The sequence below is a fragment of the Erythrolamprus reginae genome, chromosome 10, assembly GCF_031021105.1.
Source record: "Erythrolamprus reginae isolate rEryReg1 chromosome 10, rEryReg1.hap1, whole genome shotgun sequence".
NCBI lineage: Eukaryota > Metazoa > Chordata > Lepidosauria > Squamata > Dipsadidae > Erythrolamprus > Erythrolamprus reginae.
This window is the reverse complement of record NC_091959.1, coordinates 8,299,178-8,311,542: the sequence shown is the minus strand read 5'-3', so window position 1 is coordinate 8,311,542 and position 12,365 is coordinate 8,299,178. Positions and strand designations below refer to the sequence as shown.

At 44.5% G+C, this 12,365-nt stretch overlaps 1 protein-coding gene across 1 annotated transcript in view; it reads right to left on the bottom strand.

Annotated features, from left to right (window-relative positions):
- Window positions 1–1,760: 1,760 nt before the first annotated feature.
- GLDN (gliomedin) overlaps window positions 1,761–12,365 on the bottom strand; it is a 28,653-nt gene continuing 18,048 nt past the window's right edge. Inside the window, exons 9-10 of the mRNA XM_070763609.1 lie at window positions 8,083–8,233; window positions 1,761–3,281 (exon numbers count right to left, since the gene is read on the bottom strand). Of these exons, the coding sequence (XP_070619710.1) occupies window positions 2,768–3,281; window positions 8,083–8,233 (665 nt within the window). The 3' untranslated portion in view covers window positions 1,761–2,767. The remainder of the gene's footprint in view (window positions 3,282–8,082; window positions 8,234–12,365) is intronic.

The window sequence follows — 12,365 nt, the reverse complement described above, 5'->3', positions numbered from 1 at the left end:
TTTTTTATCCGTTTTTAACTGGTACCTTGTTAATTTGAAAATTTATTTATTTATTTATTTATTGAATTTGTATGCCACCCCTCTCCGGAGACTCGGGGTGGCTAACAGCAATAATAAGACAGCATATAACAATAATCCAATACTAAAAACAATTAAAACCCATTATAATAAAAAACCAAACATACATACAGACATACCATGCATAAAATTGTAAAGGCCTAGGGGAAAAGGGTATCTCAATTCCCCCATGCCTGGCGGCAGAGGTGGGTTTTAAGAAGCTTACGAAAGGCAAGGAGCGTGGGGGCAATTCTAATCTCTGGGGGGAGTTGGTTCCAGAGGGCCGGGGCCGCCACAGAGAAGGCTCTTCCCCTGGGTCCCGCCAAGCGGCATTGTTTAGTTGACGGGACCCGGAGAAGACCCACTCTGTGGGACCTAACTGGTCGCTGGGATTTGTGCAGGAGAAGGCGGTCCCTGAGATATTCTGGTCCGGTGCCATGAAGGGCTTTATAGATCATAACCAACACTTTGAATTGTGACCGGAAACTGATCGGCAACCAATGCAGACTGCGGAGTGTTGGTGTAACATGGGCATATTTGGAAAAGCTCATGATTGCTCTCGCAGCTCCTTCTTCAAGGATTTCAGGAGTTTGGGAGTGTGTGTTTTTAAGTTTTAAGAAATATAGCTGGGCGCTAGATGAAAGATGTATTCAAAGTTGCAAACAGAAAGCTTTCGGTTAATCTAAAACAGGTCTATCTGGCAGGCCAAAGTCTCTAACTTCTTTGAGTTAGAGATTTTGGCTTGCCACAACCCCAGTATGGTAACATCTACATGCTTATTAGAAGCTGGAGTATTCTGGGACTTGTAGTTTCAAGCTATAGGGAAGGAAACCAACTGGGTTGAACTGGTCTAGGTAATGGATGAGGTTGAAGGCACGTCCAACAGATTTTATTGCTATTTTTGGGAAGTCACAGACAAGTCTTTGTAGAGAAAATTGGAATGAATTTGGCCAAAGTCATCCAGAATTCGGGAACTTATTTTATAGAAGGTCCAAACTGATCAAAATAGAGACATGGTGGCTCAGTGGCTAAGACACTGAACTTGTCGATCCAAAAGTTGGCAGGTCAGTTGTTCGAGTGCCTAGTAACAGAGTGAGCTGTCATTATTTGTCCCAGCTTCTGCCAACCTAGCAATTCGAAAGCACGTAAACAATGCAAGTAGAAAAATAGGGACCCCCTTTGGGGGGAAAGGTAACAGCATTCCGGGGCCTTTGGTGTTTAGACATGGTGGCCACTTGACCACTGAGACGTCTTCGGACAGTGCTGGCTGTTTGGCTTTTAAACACAGATGAGCGCTGCCCCCTAGAGTCAGGAACGACTAGCACATATTTGCTAGGGCAGGGGTAGGCAAAGTTGGCTCTTCTATGAAGTTTTGTGGACTTCAACTTCCAGAATTCCTGAGTCAATCATGCTAGCTCTGGAATTCTGGGAGTTGAAGTCCACATGTTATAGAAGAGCCATTTTGGCTTACCCCTGTGCTAGGGGAACCTTTCCTTTTAATCGATCAATGAAAGCCACCACTTGTGTGAGAAAGCCACCACTGGGGTGATAAAAGCATATTTATACAGAGCACTCCACTAATATTTTAAAGATTATTTCTCTTCTCCATCATAAGGTTGGCTTTGCACTTCGGTACGTATGTTCATGTGATCTTTGCAAGCATCAGAAACGCAAAAATAGAGGAATAACTCAAATACAGGACATGATATCTTGTATTATTTTCATATCAGGCAACCGTAGGATTACAGGGGTAGATTAATTAGGGAAAATTTTATTACAACTGCCTTAATATGGGCAGATTGATGCAGATTCAACTAGCAAGTGGAAGACTTGAGACCACCAGCAGCACCCCAGGCTGCTAAGAGTTGCCCTCAACTTTGAAAGCAGAGGTCGTGGCCCTTAGATCTAACTAATGGACACACCGGCCCTTATAATTGGCCTGATCTGTTTCCCGATACAGTGGTACCTCTACCTAAGAATGTCTCAATTTACGAACCTTTCTAGATAAGAACCGGGCGTTCAAGATTTTTTTTGCATCTTCTCACTTACAAACCCGAGCCTCCAATAACTGTAACCGGAAAAGGCAGGGAGAAGCCTCCGTGGGGCCTCCCTAGGAATCTCCTGGGTGGAAACAGGGTTGGAAAAGGTAGGGAGAAGCCTCCATGGGGCCCCTCTAGAAAACTCCTAGGAGGAAACGGGGCCAGAAAATGGGGAGTGAAGCCTCCGTGGGGCCTCTAGGAATTTCCTAGGGGGAAACAGGGTTGGAAAAGGTAGGGAGAAGCCTCTGTGGAGCCTCTCTAGTAATCTCCTGGGAGGAAACAGTTGGAAAAGGCGGGGAGAAGCCTCCATGGGGCCTCTCTAGGAATCTCCTGGGAGGAAACAGGGCCAGAAAAGGCAGGGAGAAGCCTCTGTGGGGCCTCTCTAATTATCTTCTGGGAGGAAACAGGGCCTCCACCCTCCCTGTGGTTTCCCCAATCTCACACATTATTAGCTTTTACATTGATTCCTATGGGAAAAATTGCTTCTTCTTACAAACTTTTCTACTTAAGAACCTGGTCACGGACCGAATTAAGTTCGTAAGTAGAGGTACCACTGTACAATCATGGTTGGACCTTTGTTGAAGACGAGATGGGAATTCGAAGAGAAGTTCTCAAAAAACAGGCCCTCTACGTTAATGTAGAGGTGGGAGAGACCCAAAGGCTGTCCAACGCTAGACGAGAAAGTGAACAGGATACTGTATCAGAAACCCGTGTTCCCAGGTATGTAGGTGCTTATTCAACCAGTTGTAGGAGAGCATGGCCAACACCGGTACGAAGGTGGTATCTGAGGCTGGAGACACTTTCTGTTCGAACTCTCCCAAAGAAAGGGATAGTTTCAGCTCGAAGCGGGCGTCGAGCTGTTTCTCGCGCAAGAGATCAAAAGCGAAAGCCACATGCATGTGGTTCTTATCGGTGATATAGAGCACTCCGCCCGCCACAAAGGCATTGCCAGCCTTGGACTGTGGGTAGGTGGTATTGATGTGTCGCAACACGGAAAACGTCTCCTCGTCAACTTCTGCCACCATGATGTGTTCATCGGGGCGGGAAAGGTACATCACCCAGAGGCTATTTTCCTCCGCCGCGACGCTGAAATACGACTTGGAAGTACTGAAGAGATACATGCGCTCGTAGTACCAGGAGTTCTCAATGGACAGTGCTTTGGAGACACCTGTCTCGAAGTGGTACCTGTGAGGAGGACGGCAGAAAAGAGAACTATTCACGGGGTGTGTTCAACTTATTATTGCTACCATTCATGCAATTTCACTCCCATACATGTTCAGAAAGTGTTTTAGAAACATAGAAACATAGAAGATTAATGGCAGAAAAAGACCTCATGGTCTTCCTAGTCTGCCCTTACACTATCTCCTGTATTTTATCTTAGGATGGATCTATGTTTATTCGACGCATGTTTGAATTCAGTTGCTGTGGATTTACCAACCACGTCTGCTGGAAGTTTGTTTTAAGCATCTACTGCTCTTTCAGTAAAATAATATTTTCTCACGTTGCTCCTGATTTCCCCCCCAACTAACTTCAGATTGTGCCCCCTTGTCCTTGTGTTCACTTTCCTATTAAAAAATTTCACAAAAACGGGGAGGGGGCGCACATTTTATCAGCAAAATAAGCCAATAAGCATTATTTTTTTTTCATTTCAATTTTCATTTCAATGTGTGCAGAAATGTTCAAATTTGTTTCCAAGTGAAAAAAAGCTTTCAAAAAGACCAAATATAAGTATCTAAAATGAACAATTTGCGGTCCGGGTCAAATAGGCCCGGGAACGTAATATTAGGGAGTAATTTCGAGCAGAACAGCAGGGTTAAAAACACTTCCCTCCTGGACCTTATTTAACCCTTTAACATATTTAAATGTTTCGATCATGTCCCCCCTTTTCCTTCTGTCCTCCAGACTATACAGATGGAGTTCATGAAGTCTTTCCTGATATGTTTTATGCTTAAGACCTTCCACCATTTTTGTAGCCCGTCTTTGGACCCGTTCAATTTTATCAACGTCTTTGTCTTCTATGTTTCCATGTTCTATGTTTAACTAACTAACTAACTAACTAACTAACTAACTAACTAACTAACTAAAGACGTCCTCCTTTTTCCTTCTTGAAAAACCTTTGCTTTTGAAACTTCCTTTCAAAGGAAAGGGAAGTGGGTGGAAAAATCTCACACGTTTATTTTTTGTCAATACAATCCAGGTGCCTGGATAAATATCCTGTTTGTCACTGCCTTTATCCTCTTACTGAGAGTCTCCCTTGCTTTATCTCACTTCTAATAAATCCCAAGGAGAAACATGATAATGAGGACATTCCTCCCTGGGCCCCAATGGGCAGCCAGGTGGATTTCAGAGTGATGGGAAGGTTATATTCATAAACACCAGTCTGGCAGTAAGATAGAAGTGTCCTTTCGTTGGTGGGGGTGGCAGGGGGGGAGTTGAGAAACAGCGGGGGAAATTTCATGCTCATAAAAAACTACCACCTGGAGCCGAGGGTTTGCAACCTTGGCCGCTTTAAGACTTGTGGACTTCAACTCCCAGAATTCTCCAGCCACTATGGATTCTCCCAGAGAATTCTGGGAGCTGAAACCCACAAGTCTTAAACGTTGCCCCGTTTGAAGACCTCTGTTTTAGGATTTGATGGGGGCACAATCTGAGGTTAGTTGGGAAAAAGATCAGAAGCAACGTGAGAAAATATTTCACTGAAAGTGTAATAGATGCTTGGAACAAACTTCCAGCAGACGTGGTTGGTAAATCCGCACTGAATTGAAACATGCTTTGGATAAACATAGATCCATCCTGAGATAAAATATAGGAAATAGTATAAGGGCAGACTAGATGGACCATGAGGTCTTTTTCTGCCGTCAATCTATGCTATGTTTCTATGTCATCATGATGATGGTGTGATGATTGCTATTGTTATCATTGGTGGAGTCTTATGATTATTGTGGGTGCGATAGTTGGTGGCCCAACTATCTCATGAAGCAGGGGATCTCCAACCTTGGCTACTTTAAGACTTGTGGACTTCAACTCCCAGAATTCCTCAGCTAGCAAAGCTTTCTAACTACTGTGCCACCACAGATTCCTCTACAGCAGTGGTCTCCAACCGTGGCCACGAAGACTTGTGGACTTCAACTCCAATAGTTCCTCAACAACGTTTGCTGGGAGTTGAAGACCACAAGTCTTCAAGTGGCCACGGTTGGAGACCCCTGACGTGGAGGGCAGCTAAACATCTCAAATAGAGAAACAGCTCACTTCTTCTGAAGACTGCAGGATCTACCCAACCCTTCACCCATTTGCTCTTCTGTTGTCTTCGGGAAGAAATGTTACAAGCTTTGAGAAGACCCCAGTCTTTCAATGAATCCAAATAACCTAACCAAAATGTCCTGCTTAATATGACATTCCTGCCATCATCATCATCATCATCATCATCATCATCATCATCATCATCATAACAACAACAACAGCAGCAGAATTGGAAGGGACCTTGGAGGTCTTCTAGTCCAATCCTCTGCTTAGGCAGGAGACCCTACACTACTTCAGACAGATGGTTGTTGTTGTTGTTGTTGTTGCAGGAGACCCTACACTACTTCAGACAGATGGTTGTTGTTGTTGTTGTTGTTGTTGTTGTTGTTGTTGTTATTATTATTATTATTATTATTATTATTTATTAAATTTGTATGCCGCCCCTCTCCGTAGACTCGGGGTGGCTCACAACAATAGTGGCAAAACAATATGTAATACAAATCTAATAATTTAAACTAAAAACCCATAATTTAAAAACATGCACGCAACACACCATACATAAACAATATAGGCCTGGGGAAGTTATTTCAGTTTCCCCATGCCTGACAGCAGAGGTGGGTTTTAAGGAGTTTATGAAAGGCAAGGAGGGTGGGGGCAATCCTAATCTCAGAGGGGAGCTGGTTCCAGAGGGTCAGGGCCGCCACAGAGAAGGCTCTTCCCCTGGAACCCGCCAGACGACATTGTTTAGTCGACGGGACCCGGAGAAGGCCAACTCTGTGGGACCTAATCGGTCGCTGGGATTCGTGCAGCAGAAGGCGGTCCTGGAGATATTCTGGTCCGATGCCATGAAGGGCTTTATAGGTCAACACCAACATCTGCTTAATTAAAAACTTCCAGTGTTGGGGCATTCACAACTTCTGGAGGCAAGCTGTTCCACTGGTCAACCGTTCTGACTGTCAGGAAATTTCTCCTTAGTTCTAAGTTGCTTCTCTCCTAGTTTAGTTTCCACCCATTTCTTCAGGTGCTTTGAAGGATAGCCCGCCTGCCACGTCTTCTGCGGACAATTCGAAGCCCCCATTCAGAGAGCCAGGGATAACTCAAAAATGATTTTGCTTCATGATCCAGTCTGCCTTTTCACAGACCAAATGAATTAAGCTCTCGAGACCCTCCTTCATTTCCGTGCTGTTCTCCCACCCATCCAAGGGAAGGAGAATGAGGAGCAACCCACACCTCCTTTCAAACTGAGTGATATTGGTTTTTTTGGCTCGCACATCAAAGGCAAGGAAGCGGGGAAGCTACTCATGCTTTGCACCTGAGACCTTGTGAGCCAGCCTCACCAGGCCAGCGCTCTCGAGCTGTCTCGGCTCCCACATGTTTACGCACAGATGTGCAGCCCTGCTTACTACGTGGAGCTTCGAATCAACTATACAGTGCCAACCTAATGTTTTTATAAGAGGGCTATGGATCTTCGGTGGCTACTGTATGCAGGGAAGGGTTCTTGTTTTCTTCGCCGCCGCTTCGCTCCTTTGTGTGCCGCGTGGGTGCACACATATGCAGCGCTAAAAAAACCAGCTTTTGTACATGCGCAGAGGCAAGAAACAATGGTGCTGTCTATGGCACCCCTTGTTTTTTGCCTCTGCACATGTGCAAAAGCTGGTTTTTTAGCGCTGCACATGTGTGCACCCACCAAGTTACTACCGGTTCCATTGAACCGGTCCAAACTGGGAGGAACTGACTTCCGTAGCTCTGGGATAAGAGGCAGAGGGGGAACAAATGGTGTTTTTCTGCCTAAGCAAATGTACAATTTAATGGACAGACATGTTAGAGCAGTGTTTCCCAACCTTGGCAACTTGTATATTTTGTATTTGTATTTATTAGATTTGTATGCCGCCCCTCTCCGAAGACTCGGGGCGGCTAACAACAATAAAAAAGACAATGTAAACAAATCTAATATTAAAAATAATCTAAAAAACCCCAATTTAAAGAACCAATCATACAAACAAGCATACCATGTATAAATTCTATAAGCCTAAAGGGAAGGGGGGGAAATTTCAATTCCCCCATGCCTGACGACAGAGGTGGGTTTTAAGGAGCTTGCGAAAGGCAAGGAGGGTGGGGGCAACTCTGATATCTGGGGGGAGCTGGTTCCAGAGGATCGGGGCCGCCACAGAGAAGGCTCTTCTCCTGGGTCCCGCCAAACGACATGGTTTAGTTGACGGGACCCGGAGAAGACCCACTCTGTGGGACCTAACCGGTCGCTGGGATTCGTGCGGCAGAAGGCGGTCCCGGAGATATTCTGGTCCGATGCCATGAAGGGCTTTATAGGTTATAACCAAAACTTTGAATTGTGACCGGAAATTGATCAGCAACCAATGCAGACTGCGGAGTGTTGGTGTAACATGGGCATACCTGGGAAAGCCCATGATTGCTCTCGCAGCTGAATTCTGCACGGGACATGTAATCGAATGCGAATGCTGGCTGGGGAATTCTGGGAGTTGAAGTCCAGATATCTTCAAGTTGCCAAGGTTGGGAAACACAGTGTTAGAGGATAAGGAGTAAGCTACTCCTAAGTTACAAAGGATATACAGAGGAAAACATGGAAGTAGAAGACCTCCAGCTAATAACCCAGAGACACTTGCTGAACATTTTCCAGTCCTTAAACAATTATTTGACCTTCTCTCCTCATTCCTTCCAGACAGCCTGCTCTCGTCTTATCCATGACGTTCAAGCTACCATTGCTACTTACTTCACAACAATGTTGCGTCCCACCCGCTGATAGTACAGAGCATTGTTGTAGACGGCATGGCCACATCCGTAATATGACCAGGGCAGTTCAATGGTGGTGTAATTGCCATTCCACAATGCATTGAGGTCCTGGTATTCCTTGATTACATGTCCTGTTGACAGAAAAGTTGAATACTTGCTCATTGACATTCCTAGGCTTTTCTATCTCAATACAGTGTAGCAGATAAGATGTTGGTTTCCTCTAGACTTAGGAAGGCCCTCCTTCAGCTGTTCAGCTGATCCCAAAAGAGTAGAGTAGGGCAGGGTAGGGTAGGGTAAGATAGATAGAAACATAGAAACATAGAGGTCTGACGGCAGAAAAAGACCTCATGGTCCATCTAGTCTGTCCTTATACTATTTTCTGTATTTTATCTTAGGATGGATATATGTTTATCCCAGGCATCTTTAAATTCAGTTACTGTGGATTTATCTACCACGTCTGCTGGAAGTTTGTTCCAAGGATCTACTACTCTTTCAGTAAAATAATATTTTCTCATGTTGCTTTTGATCTTTCCCCCAACTAACTTCAGATTGTGTCCCCTTGTTCTTGCGTTCACTTTCCTATTAAAAACACTTCCCTCCTGGACCTTATTTAACCCTTTAATATATTTAAATGTTTCGATCATGTCCCCCCTTTTCCTTCTCTCCTCCAGACTATACAGATTGAGTTCATGAAGTCTTTCCTGATACGTTTTATGCTTAAGACCTTCCACCATTCTTGTAGCCCGTCTTTGGACCTGTTCAATTTTGTCAATATCTTTTTGTAGGTGAGGTCTCCAGAACTGAACACAGTATTTCAAATGTGGTCTCACCAGCGCTCTATACATCGGGATCATAATGTCCCTCTTCCTGCTTGTTATACCTCTAGCTATGCAGCCAAGCATCCTACTTGCTTTCCCTACCACCTGACTGCACTGTTCACCCATTTTGAGACAGTCAGAAATCACTACCCCTAAATCCTTTTCTTCTGAAGTTTTTGCTAACACAGAACTGCCAATACAATACTCAGATTGTGGATTCCTTTTCCCCAAGTGCATTATTTTACATTTGGAAACATTAAACTGCAGTTTCCATTGCTTTGAACATTTATCTAGTAAAGCTAAATCATTTACCATATTACAGACGCCTCCAGGAATAGCAACCCTATTGCACATTGGCAAATAGGCAAACCTTCCCTACCAAACCTTCCCCTATGTCACTCACAAACATATTAAAAAGAATAAGACCCAGAACAGACCCTTGTGGCACACTAGGATAGAGTAGAGTACAGTAGGGTAGGGTAGGAGGAGAGGAGAGAGAGGGAAGGGGAAAGGGGAAAGGGGGAGGAGAGGAGAGAAGAGAAGAGACACTTTATTTATTGTCACGCTAATCAATATACACTCAAAGGAAATTCTGTTGCATTCCACTCTCAAAAGATAAACATTACACATATACCCACATATATGATTCAGAGAAATATCAGAGTCTAGGTGGAATGCATATATGTACATGACGAGAAAAACGAATCTTGCAAGTTTACAAGACGGAGGGCCTAAGGAACAAAGCTGTTACAGAATCCGGTAGTCCTGCTAGATATACTTCGAAACCTCCTCCCAGAGGGGAGCAACAGACACAGACTGTAAAGTGGGTGGGTGGCATCTCTAACAATGCTTTGAGCTCTAGGCACATAAGGCTTATAAGCCATATCCTGAATAACGGGAAACGAGCTTCCTATAATCTCCTCTGTCATTACAACTCTCCGTATGGACTTTCTCTCTGAAGAGCTGCTGCCGCCAAATCAAACAGGGATGAAGATTGTTAAAATAGTATGTGGGGTTGGCCTTGGGTGACAATTGGGGAGAACGGTCTCATAAAATACAGTGGTGCCTCTACCTACAAAGGCCTCTACTTACAAACTTTTCTAGATAAGAACCGGGTGTTCGAGATTTTTTTTTGCCTCTTCTCAAGAAGCATTTTCCACTTACAAACCCGAGCCTCTGAAACTGTAACCAGAAAAGGTGGGGAGAAGCCTCTGTGGGGCCTCTCTAGGAATCTCCTGAGAGGAAACAGGGCTGGAAAAAGCGGGGAGAAGCCTCCGTAGAGCCTCTCTAGGAATCTCCTGGGAGTAAACAAGGCAAGAAAAGGCGGGGAGAAGCCTCTGTCGGGTCTCTCTAGGAATCTCCTGGGAGGAAACAGGGATGGAAAAAGCGGGGAGAAGCCTCTGTAGGGCCTCTCTAGGAGTCTCCTGGGAGGAAACAGGTCCTCCACCCTCCCTGTGGTTTCCCCAATCACACGCATTATTTGCTTTTACATTGATTCCTACGGGAAAAATAGCTTCTTCTTACAAACTTTTCTACTTAAGAACCTGGTCACGGAACAAATTAAGATCGTAAGTAGAGGTACCACTGTACAGTTAGGTCATCTGAGCATGCTTCCTTTGTGGGCTACACCACAAGGTTGATAAACCCAGAAACCCATGAATGACTTACGGCCAAGTCAACCTCTCACAGTCCTACCTATGAAGCGAATTGATTGTTACAACCATACAAAGGAAAGGAGATCTCTCTAAATAAATTATCCTGAGCTTCTGGGGAAAGGTCGTAAAGTATACATAGCTCACCTACCAGGATTAAGCAGCTGATGTACATTTTTCACACTGACTAGCTTCACATATTTTACAAAGCTACGGTTTGTCCAATAAGTTACAGATGACGTCGTTTATGCCACACCGGAGATACACAATTCTGGCAGGACACAAATCATAAATGCTAAAACATAACTCATCCTCCCAATGGTGAGGTTTATCCATTGTGTTTAACCAGGGTTTCTTGCATAAACCCTGATTAGCTGAATTCATGCAACATGCCGAATCATAAATCATAGTTTTACAAGCCCCGATGGAAGGGCTCCCTCTGGTTTTTTAAGAGAAAACCCAAATTATGGCTCAGGAATGATGCATGAGCCTAGCCAATGAATGCAAAAGGGAAACTGTTGTGGTTAGCTCTGGCCCAGCTCCTGCCCCAAGGACTGTGGATGTGGGGGAGACATCCACATGCTGCAGGCCTGTTTTGCCCCCGGTGGAATCTGCTGATGAAGGCTCCTCTGACCAAGAAGACATGAGTGACAGGGAGGAGGAGAGTGTGGCAGACAGCTCAGAGGGAGATCAATTATCTAGCTCCTCCTTGGATTCAGAACAAGAGTTAATGATACAGCCACGCATGCGGAGAGCGATGCATAGGCAACAACAACTGAGAGATTATTATCAAAGAAAATGAGGCCACCTGTGGGTGGGGCTGTGGTAATTAGTGAGGCTGCTATAAATAGCAGCCTGTGGGTTTGGCCATTGTGGAGGATTATCTGATCGTTGTGTTTCGTGACTGCTTTACTGACTTTGACCTTTTGTGTGCTGATTTTTCCCTGCTTTGAAACTAAACCAGGGCAAAGTGTGTTTCACTTTGTGAAAGAAGAAGGACTGAATTGCCTCACAGCTGCAAGCTAAGTATCACAGAACTGATAAGGGACTTGTACCAATTACCAGTTTGTTTGGAGACGAGTGCTCTTTGCTAGACCAAAAGAGGGCTTGGTTTAAGTGAATTTTCATTATAAAGAACATTGTTTTGAATTTTCAAACGTGTGTGTGTGTCTGAAATTTGTACCTGTGCATTTTTGGGAGGATTCTACCAGAGAGCCCGACAGAACAGAAACTAGGCATCAGATCCATGGCTCAGATCACAATCTGAAAAATGTAACTTTCTTGTCACTTTCTAAGGACAGCAACATCAGCGAATCTGAGCAAAGTCTGCATTACCCTGTTTTCTCACCCATTAATAATTTCTCTTCCTTTTTAAAAGAAGGCACGTGGTATTTAAATGCCTGGTTTTTGAAAAGAAAAAGGGGTCTGCATCTTAACATGATCTCTGAGCAAAGAAACCTGGTGGTGCAGTGCTTAAAGCTCAGCCTTGTAAGCTAACTCTGTCCACAGCCTGGAGTTCGATTTTGATGGGGCTCAAAGCTGACTCATCCTTCCATGGTCGGTAAAATAAGGACCCAGATTGTTGGGGGCAACAGGCTGACTCTGTAAATTGCTTAGAGAGGGCTGTAAAGCACTGTAAAATGGTATATAAGTCCAAGTGCTATTGCTCTTCCTTCCTTCCTTCCTTCCTTCCTTCCTTCCTTCCTTCCTTCCTTCCCTCCCAGTGGTTAAAATGCAGTATTGCAGGCTAACACTGCCCACTGCCAGGAGTTCAATCCTGACCAGCTCAAGGC